The following is a 21,802-nucleotide window of genomic DNA, read 5'->3' on the forward strand; positions in this document are numbered from 1 at the left end:
TCAACATTAGGCATCACGGAAATTCAAATCAAAACCACATTGAGATACCACCTTGCCCCACTCAGAACAGCTAAAAATTGACAAGGCAAGAAACAGCAAATGTTCGAGAGGCTGTGGAGAAAGGGGAACCCTCTTACACTGTTGGTGGGAATACAAGCTGGTGCAACCATTTTGGAAAACAGTGTGGAGTTTCCTCAGAAAGTTAAAAATAGAGCTACCCTACGACCCAGCAATTGCACTACTGGGTATTTACCCCAAAGATACAGTTGTGGTGAAAAGAAGGGCCACATGCACTCCAATGTTCATAGCAGCGATGTTCACAATAGCCAAACTGTGGAAAGGGCCGAGATGCCCTTCAAAAGACGAATGGATAAAGAAGATATGGTCCATATATACAATGGAATATTACTCAGCCATCAGAAAGGATGAATACCCACCATTTGCATCAACATGGATGGAACTGGAGGGGACAGAGAAAGACAATTATCATGGTTTCACTTATTTGTGGAACCTAAGTAATAGCATGGAGGACATTAGGTGAAGGAAGGAAAAAATGAAGGTGGGGGGAAATCAGAGGGGAATATGAACCATGAGAGACTGTGGACTCCCTGAAACAAACTGAGGGTTTTAGACCGGAGGGGGTGGGGAAATGAGTTGACCCCGTGCTGGGTATTAAGGAGGGCACGTATATTGCACTGTGCACTGGGTATCATATGCAAACAAGGAGTCATGGAACACTACATCAAAAACTAATGATGTACTAAAGGATGACTAACATAATAAAAAATTTAAAAAAAAGAAATCTAATATAATTTTTTTCTGCTTAATTTTCAATGGACCAAAAGGTCAAATTACTACAATACACTTTTCTCTTTATATTTGAGTTAATATTCTGTAGCTGTTCTCTGTTCTAATATTCAATTATTCTTACTTAAATCTCAATAGCGATCAGGTTCTATTGGCCATGACCAGTACTCCTCCCAGGCAAGCATCCTCCAAAGTGGTTATTAAGACAATGGAGAAACAGAAATTCCTTGCTAAGATTCTATTATTTTTTGAGAGACCAAAGGAACTTGCCAATTTCAAGTCTACCGGTTTATGCTCCTCTCCACAGAAAGCGAATACCTACTAAGGCAACAGAGAAGACACCTCCTCCAGTATTAAGAGACTTAAGTCTCAACCCGGGGATCACCACAACTCCAAATCTGGAGAACTTGGCATAAACCCTGATTCTGCTTCCTTCCGTGGCACACCAGCGCGCTGACCTGCTGTCATGTAGAACCTGGGCTTCAGGAAAGCCGCACACACACATTGGCTAATGGGCGCTTCCCGGGTAGCTTCCACGTCTGCGGCAGAAGAGGCGAAAGCAGACGCTTCCAAGCCCAGCCGCGCGGGGCAGGCCTGCGGGCAGGCGCGGGCAGGCACGGTCCCTTTCTCGGTGGGGAGGGCTGAGCACTTTCAAGCCCCAAGCCGAGTCGGTTAAGCTGTTCCTCCCACCCTCACTTCTGGACCCGGCAATATGGGGAGGAGCTCATTTTCTGGAACGCGCGGTCGCTTCGGGCAAGGGGCGTCGGGTGTGCGATGTCGTCTCCCTCTCCACCGCCTAGGCCGGGCCCTCGCCCCCGCCCCGAGTCCTCTGGCCTGGCCGGTCGTCGCCGCAGCGGTCCTACGGGAGATACCTAGAGTCTAGCCGCTGCAAGGAACGCCGCTGTAGTTCACAGCCTCAGCCACGCCCTTCCCCGAGAGGCGAGGCCTACTCGTTTCTAGGGCAACGGTACACCCTCCCTCGCGAGACTCCCGACAGCCCTCGGGAATCACCTAGCGACCGGGGCAGAGGAGAACAGCTCACACGGGATTTGGGGCGGGGAAGGGGAGAGCCCAGGGGATGACGGGAACTAGGGGCTGAGTTGCTAGGGGCAGAGAATCCCCGGCTGCGTTAGGGTCGTGGAGGGGTAATTTAGAAGCAGGGAAGGCAAAGCCTTCCTTCAGCTTCTGCACGTCGGTTGTTTGCCATGTCCTTTCTCTGAGGAGGCAGTAGAGCGAACTGGTTAAGACTTAGGCTTTGGTGGTCTTTCCACCCACACTGAGCTGCATTCTGCAGGGTCGTGTGACTAATCATCTTTATTCCGAAAGCGAGACTTCTCTCTAAATACTCGATAGAGGAGTGATAGACAATACTCAAAACTCTTACCAGCTCAAAGATTCTTTAAGTAGCATCACGGTTAGCAAATGCACATAAATCACTGTATTGTCTTAATCTAACGAAATACGTTCATCTCATAGCAGACTTAGACATTCTGGTCCATAAGAGACAAAGACCTTATTCCTGAAATCATCTTGATTTCCCCTTGGCCTTTACGTCTGGTGGATAGTTTAATATACTTGAAACAGCTTTGCAAGTGTAGCTGAAAAAAAAGTCTTCAGATGTTTGGTGTGTATAGGAGGGAAAATTTTTAGTCTAAGTTATTTTGGCTGGTATTAATTTCATATCCATTAATTAAATGGATGTGAAATTAATAGGAGACAAGTATGTTTCATTTCTTATGTATGGACACCTCACAGGGATAGGAGAGCCTCTGAGACAGGCAACTGAGGCTCCTATGCCACCCTGAACAGAGGAGAAGGTGGGGTCTGGGGCTTCACAGGAGGATGGGAAGAGCAAATGTTTGGGAAACAGATGTTTGCCATGCAGAGACAGGGGACACAGAGAGGGATTTGAACAGACATGCCCTGCCAAGCTCCTTCTGGCTTACTACACCTAGCCCATACCCTTTGTAGTGCTCTCTGGTGATAGCTGTTTTCCTGGACCAGGCCATCTTTCTAAATTGTTAGAGGCAGTTCAGAGGGGAAATAAAAAGCTTTTCCTGAGTCTCTGGGCCTAGATTGTCTTCAGCTTTAAATAATCTGCATGCCAAGTGGCACATTTTGTGGATACTAATTCTGAACCCCATCACGTGTCTTTTAGAGTTGTACCTTGTTTTATGCCGTACATATGCAACTAAAGGTGACATGTACAGAGAATGTTTAAAGATGGAATCTATTTTTCTGTTGGATTTTAGAATCAGGGTTGCAAGCCTCAAGGTGTCAGGTAAATAAGATGAAGAAGCTCCAAGAAACGAGCTAACCAGATTACACAAGAAATCAAAGGGAGAGCTGGGGCTTAAGTCTCATGATTTTTAGTTTGAATCTTTACATGATCATATTTCAAGTAGTCCTATAGAGAAAAATTATTTTAGTGCAGCAATACTTAGGAATTCAACAGAACTTTGAAAATCATCATTTTTTTCTTTCATTAATTCAACTAGTTTTTACTGAATGCCTACTACTTGTCAGGGATTGTTCTCCTGTAAGGTGTTTGGAGGAAACCACATAGACATTCCTCAGGGAGGTTATGGGAGAAGACAGACGAACCAATGGAAAACAAACAAACCCCCAAACCCATTTAGGTGATGGCAATTGGTATGGAGAGAAAGCAGAGAAAAGTAAAGAGCCTGGGAAGTACTCCAGGTGGGTGGGCCTTGGTAGTGGTAGTGCTTATTCCCCCTCCACTCTTTTTTTAAAAGATTTATTTATTTATTCAAGGGAGGGAAGGGAGGTGGGAAAGGGAGAGAGAAACTCAAGCAGACACTGCGTTGAGTGTGGAGCCTGATGCGGGGCTCAATCCCACGACCCTGAGATCATGACCTGAGCTGAAACCAAGAGTCAGATGCTTCACCTGATTGAGCCACCAAGGCACCTCCCCTTCTCTCTTTTTAAAGTAAACTCTACACCCAGCATGGGGCTTCAACTAACAGCCTGAGATGAAGAGTCACATGTTCTACGGTGCTAGCCAGGTGTCCCAGGGTAGCTCTTTTGATAGGGTGCCCAGGGCAGCCTCTGGGACCAGGAAGCATTTGAGCAGAGACCAGAAGCAAAGGCAGGAGCCATGTTGATGTCGAGGGAAGACCTTGCCAGGCAGGGAAAGCAGCAGGTACAAAGGCCCTGAGAGACCTGGACTGTTTCAGTGAAGCTTAACTTGAGTCAGTATCATTTTTAGGCAAGAGATTTCATTAGGACTTCCTCCTTAAGTAAATTTTAAATGGTTTTGTTAAGTACTTGTTTAACTATTTAAAAAAACTTACTCTATTTCAGACGTAGTGGAAATTCTTTGTCTTTAAGTTAGAGTGGAAGGAAGGCCTGGAGCAAGCTTCTGAGGACTTTCTTTCAGGCTGAATTTCTGTTTCCCTTCTCTACGATCTTATCTGAGACGCTCATAGGACAGACTCCTCATATAGACAGCTTTGGTTTCTTGGCAAATCATCTCTACTTCTGCATCAACTTTTCCCCCTCCTATTTTTTGGTGAATTTATTTAGTCTAAGCCTGCAATATAAAAGGCATTACAATAAAAGTAAGAAAAGAGGAAAAGGAAAACCAAAACAACACTCCAAAGAGCGCAATGACTAGTGTGGGAATCAGGAGGAAAATTCACTGTAGGAACATGCCCAGATGTAAGTTGTATTAGGAATGTAATTTATTCTGTGTAATTTATTCTTGCTTGGTCTTTGTTGAGCAGAGCCTTAAATACAGTGACTAGGGCAAGCAGAGTTATTTATGACATCACAGAAGTGAGTGGTTATGTGTCTGTCGAGGTCTTGTCACAGTTTGGCAGAGGAAGCCACACTAGGTCTTGGGGTCCCTGTGGTTCTCTAGTACCCATCTTGGCTTTTCTCAGATTAGCTGGGTCTAGAATGTCCTGCTATAGGGTCAAGCCTCTCAAACTGTTTCCAGGTTCAAACCTTGAGGTTTTTAAAGAAGATTATTCATTTTGAAAGAGAGAGAAAGAGAATGTGTGTGGGGGTTGGGGGTGCGGAGAGGGGCAGAAGGAGAGTGAGAAAAGAATCCCAAGTAGATTCCCCACTGAGCTTGGAACCCAACAGAGGAATTTGACCTCAGGACCCTGAGATCATGATCTGAGCCCAAATCAAGAGTCGGATGCTTAACTGGGCCAGCTGGGAGCCCCTCAAACCTTGAGACTTGTCCCAGCCAATTAACTAACCACAAGACTCGGCTCAAGGGTCATCCCCATAGTGAAGTCCTTGCCCTCTATCACTGGTACCAGTAGTTTGTGTTATCAGTTCGTATAGTTTGTCTAAATCGAGGGACTATAGTGAATCATTACTCTCCTAAACACTTGGAAATGGGGTTAGTAAGAATGTCCCCTGCTGCTCAACAAATAATGGAAAGGATAAATTACCTCGAAAGAGAAAGAATGCCCAGTGTGAAGTCTCATGACAAAAACCATGACATGGTCCCTCCCCGCCATCCTGCCCCAGACCTGCCCCTGAATGGTGCAACAGTGAAATCCCCTTTCCCGCAGAGGACATGTTGCCAGATTCCACAACTTTCTACCCACTTTGAGCTACTGAAACACTAAAACTTTTGGTTTTTAGGATTTTACTCTGAAATTTGGTATTGAATACATTATAAATGTTAGTTTCAAACTGGAATCAAACCTTCTTCTTCCTTACCCCCCAGACAGCCTAGATCTATCCTTAGCTCTGGTGCCTTGGGAAGGGGGCGTGAGTTGGTGTTTTGCTATTTACATTCATCCTGGCTTCCTTTTAATTGTCAGGTCCTTGTTATGTTAGGATGAACTGGGAGGAAGAGGGTAAATGTCTCTTTAAATGGGCCAAATTGCGGTCTACACAGCTGGTCAAGTGATAGTCTTGCTCTTTTTGGGCTTCATGAGGGTTGTGACTCAGAACTGCCGGCTGACAAGAGGCTTTCTTCAAGGCAATGGCAATCTCTTCTGAGAGACTGTGGGCTCAGAGGCCAACTGCCTGGGGTCAAATACTCTGCCACTTAATAGCTATATGATCTTGAGCAAAGTCTTTATTTTATTTTTAATTCTTTTTTAGAGAGAGAGAGAGAATGTGGGTGTGCATGGGGGAAGGGACAGAGAGAGAGACAGACAGACAGACAGACAGACAATCCCAAGCAGGCTCCAACACGGGACTTGATCTCATGACCTCGAGATCATGACCTGTGCTGAAATCAAAAGTCAGATGCTTCACCTACAGAGCCATCTAGGCACCCCTTGAGCAAATTCTTTAACTTCTCTGTCTCAGTTTATTTACATGTAGGATGTGGTAATACAGTACTACAGAAAGTCCCTAACTTATGATGGTTCAACTTATGATTTTTCAGTTTTACAATGGTATCAAAGTGATATGAATTCAGTAGAAACCATACCTGGAATTTTGAATTTGGGTCTTTTCTTGGGTTAGCCATATGTAGAGTGATCCTCTCCCAGAATGCTGGACAGTGACACGGAACCACAGCTCCTGGTCAGCCATGCAGTCTTGAGGATAAACGAATATACTCACAAACCCTCTGTTTTTTCACTTCCAGTACAATATTCAATATCTTACATGAGCTATTCAATACTTTATTATCAAATAGGCTTTGTGTTAGATCATTTGCCCAACTATAGGCTAGTATCAGTGTAGGCTAATACGCCTTTAAGGCAGGCTAGGCTGAACTGTGATGTTTAGTTGGTTAGGTGTATGAAATGCCTTTTTTAAAAAAAGATTTTATTTATTTATTTGACAGACGGAGATCACAAGTAGGCAGAGAGGCAGGCAGAGAGAGAGGAAGAAGCAGTCTCCCTGCTGAGCCTCTGAGAGCCCCTGGACCCTGGGATCATGACCTGAGTGGAAGGCAGAGGCTTTAACCCACTGGGCCACCCAGATGCCCTGAAATGCATTTTTGACTTAGGACCTTTTCAACTTACAGTGTGTTGGGGTGTGACCCTATCATAAGGCAAGAGAGATGTATAATGCCTATCTTGTAGGGTAGTGGCAAGGCTTAAATGAGTGAATAACATGTGAAGTGCTTAGAAAGTGCCTAGAATATGGGAAGGACCCAATAAAATGTTAGCTGTCATTGTCATTTGACCAGCGGACCTCCAATTGGTGATGATGACACCTATCACTCTTGATATCTGGGCATCTACTTGCCTTGCTGTTGTGATCCCTGCATGATGATAGAGTGTCACCACTGACCCAGTGACGAGCAGCTCTAGGACAGGTGGGCACATATGGGACCTGTCTTCTCTACATTGGCACAGTGCTGTCCTGTCTGGCCTGTTCTTTTTGATTCCCTTTCTGTGAGCTAGGGTAGCATAGAGACAGATTAGCCAGCCATCCAACAGGAAAAAATGCCAGCCTCCCCTTCAACCAGACACCTCTAGTCCTCCATGATTCTCTTGGATGCCCCCCTCTCTCAGAAATAGCACCTTAGTTCACAGAAAGATAATGCTGCTCACAGAAGCCCAGTGTTCCCATGAGGGCAATTTCTCACTGCAAACTAGTGTGCTGCCATTCTGACTTTATACAATATATTGGGTTTCTGAGCTTGGTTAATTTACTGGTACATCCATAAAAGAAAAAAAAAAAAAAGATTCCTTCTCTGGATGCTGACCAAATCGTTTTTCAGGCTGTAAAGCTTAATAGCAGAACTTGAACTGAGGCAAGTTAATGCCACCCACTTAGCCTTCGTAGCAGCTGCTGGCCACCTTCGTCCCGGAAGTACCCTTTTCAGTTTCTTTCAGGCAACTCTGTCCTCCGGGCCTCTGTTACGCCCCTTAACCCACTCCTGTCATAACATCAACACTTTACTGCACTTAACTTACTCAATTCTGTTTCTTGCTACTTAATACCAAAGCCCCCTAAGGTCAGGGGGCTGGGATTTTATTTTTTTTTTACCTCTAGTGCTAATGTTGATGGGTAGCTGTAGGTCTTCAGTAAATACGGATAAAAAAATGTGCAGAGTGTTTAGCACGTGAAAAGTACAGTGCTAAGAACCAAGGGTGCAAGGTGGTGTAAGACTTGGTTGTTGCCAACAGGGGAGCTGTGCTCTGGGGAGCAGGCAGGCTGTCTAGAGTAGAGGTTTCTTCTGCTGTGAACCTAAGGCACTTGGTGTAAATCTCTGCTTAGGATTCCCGGAGTAATGTCAACATCTTGTTTTCTCTAATAGTTTCTGAGCCTTTGGAAGGGAAGGTCTGAGCTTCCCCTTTCCATTCTGGTTGCCTAGTCCAGTGCCTGATGGTCATAATGAAGGCACGCTACAGGTGTACTAAATCACTAACAAGAATGAAGGTTCAGATAAAAGTGGTAAGTTTTCTTAGATGAGGTGGACTCAAACTTGGTTTCAGGGAACTTAGAAAGGGAAAAAAAATTAAAGCTGATGTATTAGGTAAGGGACAACATGTGAGCACAGATCGGAATAGTATTTTCTGGGGAGATTTTGGGGGAACATATTGAACAAGTAATAGGTAACAAAGACCTGGTGGTCATGAGGGATGTCAGTTTCCAAGATGTATTCTTGGGAAAAATGGAAGCTGCCTAATCAGCTAATGCTGCTGACCTATGGGATGCGCAGTGTTAGCATCATGTGAGAATTTGTTAGAAATTGCAAATTCTCAGGCCTGAATCAGAAATTCTGGGGTAGAACAATCTGTGCTCGAACAAGCTCCCCACTAGGGTAAGGGGTTAAGAGTATGGACTCTGGAACCAGAATACTTAGCTGTATGACCTTAGGTAAGTTACTTAACTTCTGCGGGTCTCAGTTTCTTTATAAAATGGAGATAGTGATGGCACCTATCTGCTAAAAGTGATGTTAAGGATTAAGACAGTTTATATATAAAGTGTTGTATCATAGCAAGTGATCTCATTCTGTTGTGAATGAGATCACAATGGTGATAATCTTTGCAGTGAGAATCTTTGGAGCGTGCATTTTCACACAGAGCCCAGAGTGAGAACTCGCTCCTTGAAATGTGTTGCCCAATGCGGCCGCAGCCACTGGTGTCATCTGGGAACCTACTGAAATGCAGAATCTCAGGCCCTCCCAACTCGTGTGTCAAAATCTGCATTTTACAATTAGGTATTTGAAGAGCAACAGGGCATTATACAACTCACCTCTAGACCCTATGAATAAGAATCTCCTGGGACTGGAACCTATATAGTTCCATGATTTCTACCATTGATTCTGATGTTCACCAAGGCTTGAGAAACCCCAGTGCACTTAGGACAGCTGATTTCCATCATTGGAAAAAACCCAAAGCACCTGTGTTGCTAACCTCGGCAGGCACTAGACCTACAAGACACACCATTTGTTCTAAGAAAAGTAGGTTTGGGCGGAAGAAAGCCAGATAAGGTTAAAAAGACCTAAGAAATTAATCTTGTGTTCTGTATGATTATAGTTCTTTCACATTTTTTTTTATATTAGTACATTCCATAAGAGTTTATTGAATGAAGTTTCTTTATCTGGGGAGAAATGACCAGTTGGGCCTTGTACAACCTGTTTTAATGAGACATTTTTTGGAAATCCTATTTCAGGGTAGCAAAAGCCAACATCACTAAAAGCATGCCTTGGCAAATCAGATCTGCATTAGAGTAAAGCAAAAGGCCAACCATCCTCATGGAGCTGAAATGCAGGGCTGAGGTGATACAGTAATTACAAATGTGCGAGCAAAAATGTTGTAAAACAAATTAGCCTCTCAGAACTCTAAAAAGCCTCCTACAAAACTTGACAGGAGTACATCTGGCAGAGAGTTTATAAATTGGATTGCTCATGAAATCATCATATCACTTATCCAGCACCATTATGTGTGGCGCACTGGGTATATACTGCTGAGGGTACAAAAGAAATATAAGGCAAATACTTTTTTTTCCTCTGATAACCCCAAGATGAAATATTTTTTCCTCCCTCTAAACACTGACAATCATGTACTACATAATTCTTTGACAGTTATGTACTAGAGTCTTATGATACTTTCTCTTAAACTCTTGAATTCTTCCTCAGTATTTTGTAACCTTCCATGTCTATCACTTATCTCCCCAATGGAATAATGCAGTTGTTCCCCAAATTAAGGAAGGTCCCAATTCATGTAAAGACCAATTACTTCAAGCTCATGCTTACTTTCAGGAGTCAGCTCTTTGTAGTCGTATAAGGAGGAAGTAGTTTAACAAATCCTCATCTTTGACAGTATATTCTTTTTTTTCCTCTAGCCTCATTGGGTTGCCAAAAGTCTAGCTCAGCCTCTCAGCTGCCTCTTATAGATCACTGATGTTCCGAAGCAGAAATAGGCCTGGTGTAAAAGCGAGAGAGAAAAGGTACATCGAACAGGTGGCACATAACTAGGATGCTACTTAAGTAAGAGAATATCAGTAATTACTTAAATATAAAAGGACTAAATATTCCTCCAGGTAAAACTCAGAGACGATCAGAACTGATTAAAACCTGATGATTGTAAGATGTCTGATTTTCAAAAACATGCATCTAAAACTAAAGGCTACATAAAGGTTCAAAGTAAAGGGATGAAAAAAGTTAGGTCATTCAAGTGTTAACCAAAAGAAAGCCACTGTAGCAATATTAAGAATAGAAAAAATAAACTCTAAGGAAAAAAGATTTGCTGTGCAAATAGAGGATTACTTTGTAATGTTAAAACATTCAGTTTACTAGGAAACTTTAATGATTCTAGACTTGTAAATGCACCTAAAACATATCTTAAAATATGGAAAGCAAAATTAATTAAAAATAATTCCAGAATTATAAGAAAAAATAGACAAATCCATAATCATACAGGATTTCCACATGCCTTTAATAGTAGATATGGATAAAAAAAATCAGTAAGGATACAGAATGTTTGGATATGACTAATAAGCTTGACCCAAATACACACAGCACTCAGATCAAGACCTTGTTGGTCTTCTCCTTGGTCCTGGGGACGAACACATATTTGGGGTCATGAGATTTTAAAAAATCCATTCTTCCATTTTGAGAAGTCATACAAGCAAGAGTAGGAAAAAACCTGAAATACAGACCTGTTTCTACATCATATAAAAGACTTAACAGGGGCGCCTGGGTGGCTCAGTGGGTTAAGCCTCTGTCTTCAGCTCAGGTCATGATCCCGGGGTCCTGGGATTGAGCCCCGCATGGGGCTCTCTGCTCAGCAGGGAGCCTGCTTCCCTTCCTCTCTCTCTGCCTGCCTCTCTGCCTACTTGTGATCTCTCTCTCTGTCAAATAAATAAATAAATAAATAAAGCTTTATTTTAAAAAAAAAAAGACTGTAACATCTTTAACCTCATAACCTGAATACACACACTGTAAAATTAAGTTTCGTCCATCCCTAACCTAATCCTATCAGTTTGGTACCAGTACTGCAGATGGCATTCTTTTCATTGTTTAATTTTGTGCATTAACTTTGAGGACAATTATCTTGTTGCCTAAACTGTTAGGACGGTGAAGTAAATGGTACTATTTTTTAAGCTGCAGTAACTTAGCTAATTCTGTCCAATCCGATGGGCAGGATTTAGGCGACTGTTCAGGGGTTCTGGGCTGACAGTTTAAACCATTATGAGGAGAACCTCATATATTCAACCAGTGTTACATAAATATGCAAAATTACTACAAAAAAAATCTGTGGATGTAAATGTAGTCTCCACTGCCTTGAAAATAATCAGTATTCTGCAAACGAAGGGTATATATTAAATGACCACTTCTACTATAAAAGACACTACCTTTGGGAAAAGAGTACTTCCATCTTAGGAGCAAGAGGGATGGTGTGCAACAAGATGGGGAATGAGAGGGAGGATGGAGGAAGATACAATTTTTTTATGGAAGGAGAATTTCTTTTTAATCCCTCTTTTCAACCTTTTCCATACATGTTTGATGAGTGGCCCATATCAGAGCAATTTTTGTTAGAAATTGCCAGTAATAAGAATAATTTAAAAAATATGAAATGGCTTTTCTTCTTAAAAAAAGAGTGAAACCATAAATAAAATCTTAAAAAAAAAAGGGGGGTGCGCCTGGGTGGCTCGGTGGGTTAAGCTTCTGCCTTCAGCTCAGGTCATGATCTCAGGGTTCTGGGATTGAGTCCCGCATCGGGCTCCATGCTCAGCAGGGAACCTGCTCCCCCACCCCCACCCTTCTCTCTCTCTGCCTACTTGTGATCTCTGTCAAATAAAGAAAGAAAAATTTAAAAAAAAAAAAAAAAAGAAGAGTGAAACCAATACTCAATCTGAAATACAAATTTTGCTATGCCACCATCTTTATTAAAACAGATATAGCTCTTATTTGTAATCAATACAGTGCATAAAAAATAAGCAAGGCAGAGACATTGGAGGAATTCCATTTATTGTGGATGCATTTTCACAATATATATTTATTGCAGCGATCAATTATCAGTGAAAAATATCAAGTGTTTATAAAATTTTTAGGAATGGCAGATTCACAGAACATGCTAGTCACCTTGCAGTCTTACCTCTTAAAGATAACAAAGAGAATTGTAATCAGACAAGTAAACAAGGAATTTATTTTTTAAAAGATTAAATCCAAACTGAACAAAATTCTGCCCTAAAACTTATTCCATCCAATATTGGAATAAAAGTCAGGATCGATATAGTCTCTTCTCAACTTTAGACTTTCTAGGAAAAAAAAAATAGTGATCAGGAGAAACTCTTATTCAAAAATACAACAAAGCAACATTACTTCACCATGGGCCTTAATGCAAACTTTGATCCATTTCACTCCAATTACGGGAGTGAATGCTAAAACCAGGAACTACGTGTGAATTCTAGTTCACTTTATCATAGACTCATGTCTACTCTGTCATGGATAGATGACCCGTGCAGTCCTCGTGGCTTTCCTTCCTTTGGTCCAGGTGTGCTAAAGCTAGAGGATTCAACAATTCTTTACTGATTTATGAGGAAAATAGACTTCAGAAGGCAGTGTTCACTCTGCATGCCAGCCTTGCCCTGGCTAGCTCTTCCAGGGCAATACTGTAGATTAGAAAAGAGTCATCTGAGAGTCTCCCTTAATGTGGTAGGAATTGAGACTAAGACAATTTTGGTTAAGTCAAATGAGGTATAAGTTTATAGAACTACACTACATGTATATTTCTATGCTAGAACATACTGCAAGACACTGGAAGACTCTTTTATCATCTATTGTGGAGAACAGATGAGCACTAATAAGCTAAAATAAGACGTGGTATCTAGATTGTGTGTGCAAAATGTAAAAATGACAAGTCAATAGACTCTTGGGGAAAAAGGTAGGACTAAGTTACACATTTTTTTTTTTTTAAATTCAACATGTTGTCAGCTACAAGTACCAATGACTAATAAAAGTAGAAAAGTTTAATTTAAAATATGTTTAGTCTATTAAGAACGGAAATACTGTCATGACTCCTAAATACTGGCTTTTGCTCACTTTTCTTCTCTGTTTCCAAACATTAGCCAAAGTTGGTCTTAGTATACCCACACATGGAATTCCAATCTGTACGATTTTGTGACAAAAATGCTTGTCTTCAAATTTTAGAGATGGAAGAGACCTCATTTATCATCTAAGCCAACCTACTGTGGACTTGATTTTAAGAAGAGAATAGAGTTCTGAGCAAGCTTTGTGTTTGACCGAGATAGTAGCTTTAGGACAAATTCCCACTGGACTTCAAGATTGTTTTTAATTATAAACTAAATACTATGTTTTATAGAAAATGTCAACTAATTTTGACACTTCTCTCTTTTCTTCTTACAGGTTATCGGGCATTGGAAACATATCAATACCTATTCTGCCATGTATCTATTGGCAAATATGAAATATTAATATAATATTGTGATTTTTAATTTTTAAAAAGCTGTGATATTGGCTAGTTACAAGGACATATTGCTAAATATAATAGTCTAGCACATAAGAAAGCTTTCTACCATTAGTGTGTTTGTATACGTGTATGCACATACATACATGATCGGGTCATCTAAAATGTGGTTCGCTATCACTACCAAAGAAATCCACAAAGCAACCAACCTAAAGAATCAGTACCAATGTCACCTAACATCATTATCCAATTTAGATACTCATCAGCATGAAAAAAGCAATACCTTAACAGTACATCTTTTTGTTGTTGTTGTTTTAAGACAATCATCACTGCAGTATCTCAAATCTGAAATGGGTTACTTTCAGAAAGTGTTACAATTGCCTAGAGTAAGATAATTTCTTCCATGCTTTATGCTAAAGTGCAGAAACAACATGACTTCTGTATTTAAAATAAAAACCAAACCAAACCAAACCACTAGGGTTTGTTTTTCTGGACACTGCACACATTTCTCAGGCAATTTTCAATGTGACGTTCCTTTAGCTGACTTCCCGTGTGGCTGGTGTCACTGCTCAGACAGAGTTAGGCTGATCAGTAGGCAAGTCTCTATTTCACAGCATGGGTTTCTTTAGAAACAGGCTCCTGTGCAAAGGCAGTACTTTTACCATGAACATCTCTAGACTGTGATTATTAAATATAGTGATAATATACACGGGTTTACTGGGATAATGAAAAATAAAACAAGAGGAAATGAACTCAATTTAGTAAATCAACATAAATATAAAACAGAGCAAACTAGCCCTCTCCAATTGAGCTGGTCCAGCATCTTGAGCGGCTACTTTGGGTTCTTTCTTGAACTCTCTCAAACCTGCTAAGAGAAGAGAGCTTTAAATCCGCAGGTCATGGCGTTTCAGCCAAATGTTTTGTGTCATAAGAAGAAAAAAAAAATAATTGAAATACGGCAGTAATAAATATTTAAGAAAGGGAGGATTATTGTTGGTATTCTGTTCAAATATGTTCCTTATCTTCTCGTCTGCCCTCTTTTCTGCTGATTTTTCCCCTTCCTTTCCTTTTCCCTCTTTCTTTCTCTCTTTCCCTTCCTCCCTCCCTTCCTTTCTTTCCTCCCTTCTTTTCTCTCTCTCTCTTTGTTTCTTTCTTCTTTATATTCCCCCTTCCCCATCTTGGTCTTTAGCCTTGCTTGTGGTATTCACAGTCAAGGAACATTTAAAAAACAAAAAACAAAAAACGAAACAAAACAAAAGACCTCCACTCGAAGGGCCAGGAATTCATAGTGTGCTTTCCGAAATAGGCACACATGGTGAGTGGCTCAGTCTTGGCCACATCAAGGACAATGACGAAATGGAATGTGCTTATCTTTAGTTTTCTTTTTTTTTGTTTTGTTTTAAGTTCTTCCCTCCTACTCTTACACCCTGACCCTTGAAACTTATCTGGCCCACACTCTTATTTGTATACCATTTCTTCAACTAATTGCTAGAATTCCTCGCTGACGTATTCACAAGCCTTAGTGTTGTGAATCTGCATTTCCGAGGAATGACGACCTGACGTCTGACATCTTGCAGCAGAGGAGCTGCCTGCTCTGCTACCTTGTAAACTCAGTTCTGGGCCTCGTGGCTATATTATTATTACTGTACATAGAGTTTTGTGGTATGACCGAGGACGAGGGGGTGGTACTTGTGAAGACTCACCCTTGTCACCTTCCCACCTTGTACGACCACACTGCCCAGTTCCAAGGAGTACCACTCATGTTGCGATGAACATGAGTGGTGTCCTCTGGAGTGTTACCATTCCAGATCGTCTCTGTACTCCACTTCCCAGAACCCTGGCTCAGAGGAATGTTTTCCTGAGAGGCTCTACGAAACCCGTGCGGACGGGCTAGGACAGCTGGCACCCTCCACTTAGAAAGCAGACTATATACACATTCGACTGCCATTTTCAAGAGTTTGGAGATGGATGCTAGAGGGGCCATGATGGCTTAGGTCAACAAAAGTTCATTCTTTGTCTTAAAAAAGAAACCAATAAACAATCCCCTTACCCTTCCTTCCAGGAGAAAATTGTGCAAAGAACTTTCAAGATTTCTATTTTCTGCTAACTGTGCAATCCTCCAACGAAAGTGGCATGCATAGTGGTTAAGATCGTAGGCTCAGACCAGACAGCCCGAGTTTGGATGCAGGCTTTGCTACCTTATTGCTGGGTCGTTGGGGAAAGTTCATCTCCCTGTGCTTTGCTTCCCTCAGCTCTAGACAAGGATGATAATAAGACCACTTCCCAGGGTGGTTGGAAGGTCAAAGGAGATAATGTAGCTTAAAAAGGTGCAACAGTTCCTTGCATAGGGCGGATATAGTGGTTTGTAGTGGTGATAATTATTATCAGGTACTTTTAATATATTTAGAAAAGTTATTTAAAAATCACCTTAGAGAGACTGGGCCATTGGATTTTGCTGGAATGTAGAGCAATCAGTAACTAACCAAGACGGAAGAGCACATTAGGCAGCTGTGCCAGACTGAGGAACATGTCGAAGTAGGAAAGGGCAAGTGATTCCCTCACTTCACGGACCTGTAGAGACCCTCTGGTTGCCTTTGAGGTGTTCCCCAGCCCTGAAAGTGCTTTTAAATTGACCTGTAAGCAGACTGTTCTAATCCTGCTTGTGGTCACTCTGATATCTCTCTCTTCAATTTTCCCTCTGTTAAAGGAAAAAACTGGGCTTATTGCTTGAAGTGGAGAAGGGCTACAATCAGAAGTTGAATTAGCTCCTTGGACAACAGACAGTCCTATTTTCAGTTGGAGTATCATTTAGGTATTGTCTAGGGCCTCCTTTATGACGAAATGAGCATACCCGTTGACGGGAAGACCAAAAAAAAGATAAATCCAAGCACTTTCAGCCATTGGTTTTCTTAGGGGAGCAAGTTTTGTCTGACTTTTAAATATTAATTTTTTTCCATAGCAACCTTGGGTCCTAGGCTCGTGGCAATGTAATGGGTCCAGAAAGCAGCTTTGGAGCCACTCAGGGAGACAGATGTTTCCCCCTAGGTGATCGTCACGGTCCTAGCCTGGACCGTGTAAGGAAGTATAGAGCATGCTTATTTGCACCATACTACCTCTATTGTTAACACTCCTACCACGATGGTGCTTCTAGAATGTCTTACTGCGAACCACTCCACAGGTCCGGACTATTTATGTCGCGTGACTGACAAGCCGACAATGCGGCAGACTCTGTGAGCTTTACCTCTCACTGTACCACATGTAACTTTTTAGAAGCTGATGGTCACCTAGACAAGGCTCTGTGGATCAGCGATTTATTTCTCATTTGACCCTGAGACATCATACTGCACGATACAGCAGGAAAAGAACCTATGAAAAGCAAATCTTCCCAGGAGATTACCTTAGTGGGAGAAGTGACCTTATCCACAGATTGCTTTTCCCAGAGGTTCCGCTTGCCAGATACGTCTCCTGGCCTCAAATCCTAATGATGAAAAAGAAGAAGTTGATAGGTGGCCATTTATATTTTCTGGCCAGCTCTAAATAAATCCCCACTTCTGTTGTTTGTTTGAATTAATTTCTTATTTAATACACTTTATCCTGGTGATTCAAAATGGATGGAATCAAAAGGATCATTAGCCACTGTTTGTTTTTATATAGACCTTGGTCTATGTTATGATAGGAGAATGGGCTGGAATGATCCAGCAGGTAGTTCCTGTCCTCCACCGAAGGCTTCCTGTTTATTGATCAGTAGAATTGGAATATAAGCATATTTAAAATAATGCAGCCGGGGCGCCTGGGTGGCTCAGTGGGTTAAGCCGCTGCCTTCGGCTCAGGTCATGATCTCAGGGTCCTGGGATCGAGTCCCACTTCGGGCTCTCTGCTCAGTGGGGAGCCTGCTTCCCTCTCTCTCTCTGCCTGCCTCTCTGTCTACTTGTGATCTCTCTCTGTCAAATAAATAAATAAAATCTTTAAAAAAAAAATAAAATAAAATAATGCAGCCTATTTTCAACTTTTCATGCTCTTAGAAGTGAATAGAATGTACGTTAGTTTTCACTCTTTTGGGGTTGGATAAGCAGGTCACCTCTTGCAGATGAGCCTTCTTTCAGCATTCTGGTGGATTCCCTACACCCTTAGGACTTCAGTGCAGACCAGCCTGACTTCCAAACACCAACACTCCCATTTCTTGGCCTGGGGTCTTTCTCTGGGCACCGATGCCCTCTCTGCCCACCCAGGAGGCAGGCTGGAAGTTCAGAGAGTTAATACCCCCAGGGGCAGTCCTCAATCCCTCACCGGTGAGATTTGGTGCAAGAGTATTTCTCAGGCTCACGCATGCCTCAGGTGGGAAAACTGGGAAGTGTGTGTTCTGTGGTGGTTTCCAGGGTGCCTCGGTGGGATTAAGCTTTGATAGCCCATGTGGTGACTTTAAATAGCATTATTGGCTTCTTTCTTTGCCCTGACTCACTTCCTATAGTGTTTTCTTTGCTTCTCAAGTAAAGTACTTGCACTCAAATTACTATCTTAGAGTCTGGCCCTGGGCAGCTCAACTAACTGCATTTTCGTCAGACTAGAATCATGTTGTTTCCTGAGGAACAAGTGGGCAGTTCGGAAGGACAGCAGTACAGACTAGCCCATAAAACGAAACATGTACCACAGGGTGTACCCGTAAGAGAAGTTGAGTTGATGACATGTGTGAGAGCATGTGGGAATCTTGGGAAGAAAACACTGAAATAATGATCGGTAACAGTTACATAGCTTTGATTCATTATTTACTACCTCAGAATGAATCCGGTTTGGAAGGGGATCCAAATTTCTGTTTCCATGTACTTTTCTTCCAGCATTTGCTTAAACTAGTACTTGGCAAAGGGGGTTTGTAGAAAATAAATGTGTTTTACTGAAATAGTAATGTTTATTTTGGCAAAACCTTTCCTCGTTAGGAAGGCAAAGCTAATAATGATTGCGTTTATCCACAGACACTGGTCTAAATGGACAGTTTTGATAGATACTGTTGAAATCTTGACACTGAAAATTCATTGGGTAAATGGTACCAAGCGAAGCATTTCAGATTTACCTTAATCTTACTGAGTTTCTAGATTTCCGTTGTGGCCTGGATTCCTGATATTCCATTAGAGAGTTATACCTATTTAACTTGGAACCAGTAAGCAACACATCAGGTTGTTTGTGAAGAATTCCACTACATTTGCCAATGCAGGTAGACACTGCCAAATTGTCTGGACGACTGTTTTAAAATTTGGGAAACTATAATTAGGAACATACTAATGGAAGCTCTGGAAAGTGGCTATTATTACTTTATTTATTTGATTCATGTAAAACAATTATTATTCTTTCACATGAATGTTCTTGTACTAAAGAAAGTGAATTGTAGTTCCCTTAAATCCTGCCTATTAGCCTTCTGAGAGCACTTGCAGAGTTTAAAGAGTCCATCTCAAGAACATATGAACATCCAGGTGGTAAGCGGGCATTTTAAATCAAAGGGGAAATATAAATGCAATTACCTGGCCAGACTACATTTTAGAGAAAGACCCACTCCAGAAGAAGAGGGAGAAATGAAGGCAGGAGAAGCAGGTTCCCAGTCAACCAGAGATCAGAGAATGAAGAAGAGAATTCAGCTGAGAAAGACATTGTTGGGACTTTTAAACAAAAAGAAAGACAAATTAGCACTTAAATTGCTGTATATAACATGCAGGTTAGACACAAAGAACAGTCAAGCCAGATAAAGCAGACATACTCAGAACTGAATTCTAGTTATAAAGTTATACCAAAATCTTATAAATTCTGCCCACAAATAGCAGATGTCCCAGTAAAGAATCAGGTATAGATCAGTGTTTAATTCTGAGTAAGTTAATTTTCAGACACCCTAAAAGATACTGGTTTGACAAACTACTTTGAACACCTTTGATTTTTAGCATATATGAAAATTACTATTAACCCATGGTAAAGGGTGGTTTTTCTCTTCAGGGAGTTGTAGAACAGAACTCTAATCCTGTGGATTGCCCCTTCCCTGCTTGAGGCTTCACTGGGTGAGGACTGTTTTGGTGAAAGAATTTTCCTCTGATTTTTTTTCCTTAGTGGACACATGCCGCACACTTGCCAAAACAAACCCAGGCTTTCCCCTCCACCTGTGTACACCAAGGACTATAAAAAAGGAGCTGAGGATAAATCACCTCTGATCCCAAATCAGAAGGCCCCTTTGGGGGTCTCCTATTGGCTGCTGTCACAGGTAATCCTCTGACATCCTGGGCTTAGGCTCAGAGTCCTAAGGGTGTCAAACTTAGATGCCTGCACGAAGGGCCAGGCTAGAAACATAAATGCCCAAAGAGACCTGGTATAAGAAACTTAAAAAAAAAAAAAAAAAGTTGGGGCACCTGGGTGGCTCAGTGGGTTAAAGCCTCTGCCTTCGGCTCAGGTCATGATCCCAGGGTCCTGGGATTGAGCCCTGCATCGGGCTCTCCGCTCAGCAGGGAGCCTCCTTTCTCTCTCTCTCTGCCTGCCTCCCTGCCTGCTTGTGATCTCTGTCAAATAAATAAATAAAATCTTTTTTTTTTTTTTAAAGAGGGAATCAACAAATTCAAGACTATACCTCTGCACCTCAATACTGTGTTCAAATAACAATTTTAAAAAGGGAAATAAAGAGGCTCAAACTACACAGATCTTAGCCCACCAGTGTGAGACCCCCCTGGATAAAACTTGAACAAGTTCCTTGCTTGACCTGTCTATGCTGCTCTCCCAGACTTAATGTTTTCCTGACAAGTTTTATGCAAGATTTCATCTCTTTTCTGCTAGATCCATTGTGTCTCTGAGTTACCTTCTTGCCCTTGCTGGGCTCCAAGTCATGTCCTCTCCCAAAGAGACTGCCATGTTGCTTATTCAGACTTCAACATGGCATCGAGTGCACTACACCTGGGATGTGCACAAAGCTTAAATCTGCTTACCAAGCACATTCAAACAAGCTGTTATTGACAACAAATTACATTTGTTTTCTTCCAGTCTGACCTTCATCTAGGAAGTCACACTAGTCTACCAAACCCAATGAGACATGGGAAAAAGATCACCCCAATCTATACTAATTGATGCATTTCCTTCCTTTCCTCTTCATCCTCTTAGAGATGGTCTAGCAAATTGCTTACTAAATCACAGGTAAGGCAGGCAATGGTTTTGTAATTTCCCTGTAATACCTTTTGGTCCTTCCAGAAAATCTGCACAGTTATTATACCTGTTGTAGTAATAACTAAGTTAAATCTCTTAACCCTCCCATTAGGACAACACAGATGAAGATAACTTATGGTACTGTTAAAAGAGTAAGGGTCAAGTCCTGCACCAAACACAGGTTTAGATATGGTTTAGAAATGAGTGAGATTGCCAAACTGTAAATGTGAAAAAGTAACCATCTCGTGTAGTGACGTGCTATACTCATCGAAGAGGAAAACATATACCTTTCTCTCTTTAGCCTTCCTATCTTGTGAGACCTTCAGGGGGTCTACAAACTTGCTCAATTAGTATCACATGTGTATTTGAGGGGAGAGCGCCCTTCGATTTCACTGGGTTTTCAAAAGGGCCCAAAATTCAGAAAAGTTAATAATCACTCGTCTGTACACACAAAACTTATATAAGTTACCATTTAAAAAAGTAATTCTGGGCGCCTGGGTGGCTCAGTGGGTTAAGCCGCTGCCTTTGGCTCAGGTCATGATCTCAGGGTCCTGGGATCGAGCCCCGCATCGGGCTCTCTGCTCAGCAGGGAGCCTGCTTCTCTCTCTCTCTCTCTCTCTCTCTCTGCCTGCCTCTCTGTCTACTTGTGATCTCTCTCTGTCAAATAAATAAATAAAATTTAAAAAAAACAACAAAAACCCAACATTTAAAAAAAAATAAAAAAGTAATTCCTACTCTTTATGTCACCTCTGGTGCTGGGGAAATTTGAGGCACTAAAGAGAATATACCTTTTGGGTATGAACCCTTGCCTAAACTGTCTCCAGTTACAGACCCTCTTTCCCTATCTACTTGGATGTGGGAAAGATTTTTTTTCAATATATTGACTTTTCAGTTTTAACTTGGGTTTACATTAGTTTTATACTTCCCGTGAGCCCTAGTGCAAACAATCTCAGGCTGAATATTACTTGATTATAAGGAGTTGTACCCACAAAACGTATGGAAAT

The 21,802-nt window shown here is 41.7% G+C and overlaps 2 protein-coding genes across 13 annotated transcripts in view; both read right to left on the reverse strand.

Moving 5' to 3' along the window:
* AGBL3 (ATP/GTP binding protein like 3) overlaps positions 1 to 1,237 on the reverse strand; it is a 55,070-nt gene extending 53,833 nt beyond the window's left edge. For 6 of the 7 annotated variants that reach the window (XR_004383954.1, XM_032868817.1, XM_032868807.1 and 3 more), the window contains exon 1: positions 1,130 to 1,236. The gene's annotated coding sequence lies outside the window, so the exon portion shown is untranslated. Of the gene's footprint in view, positions 1 to 1,129 lie in introns of all 7 variants that reach the window. The other variant, XM_032868858.1, reaches the window with a different exon arrangement.
* A 10,920-nt stretch (positions 1,238 to 12,157) lies between these two features.
* CALD1 (caldesmon 1) overlaps positions 12,158 to 21,802 on the reverse strand; it is a 183,085-nt gene continuing 173,440 nt past the window's right edge. For 5 of the 6 annotated variants that reach the window (XM_032868890.1, XM_032868918.1, XM_032868899.1 and 2 more), the window contains 2 exons: positions 17,035 to 17,115; positions 12,158 to 14,505 (listed from right to left, as the gene is read on the reverse strand). In XM_032868890.1, the coding sequence (XP_032724781.1) occupies positions 14,497 to 14,505; positions 17,035 to 17,115 (90 nt within the window). In that variant the 3' untranslated portion in view covers positions 12,158 to 14,496. The remainder of the gene's footprint in view (positions 14,506 to 17,034; positions 17,116 to 21,802) is intronic. The other variant, XM_032868880.1, reaches the window with a different exon arrangement.

This window comes from Lontra canadensis, unplaced genomic scaffold (assembly GCF_010015895.1).
Source record: "Lontra canadensis isolate GAN:19392208 unplaced genomic scaffold, GSC_riverotter_1.0 scaffold2, whole genome shotgun sequence".
In the NCBI taxonomy this organism is placed as follows: Eukaryota; Metazoa; Chordata; class Mammalia; order Carnivora; family Mustelidae; genus Lontra; species Lontra canadensis.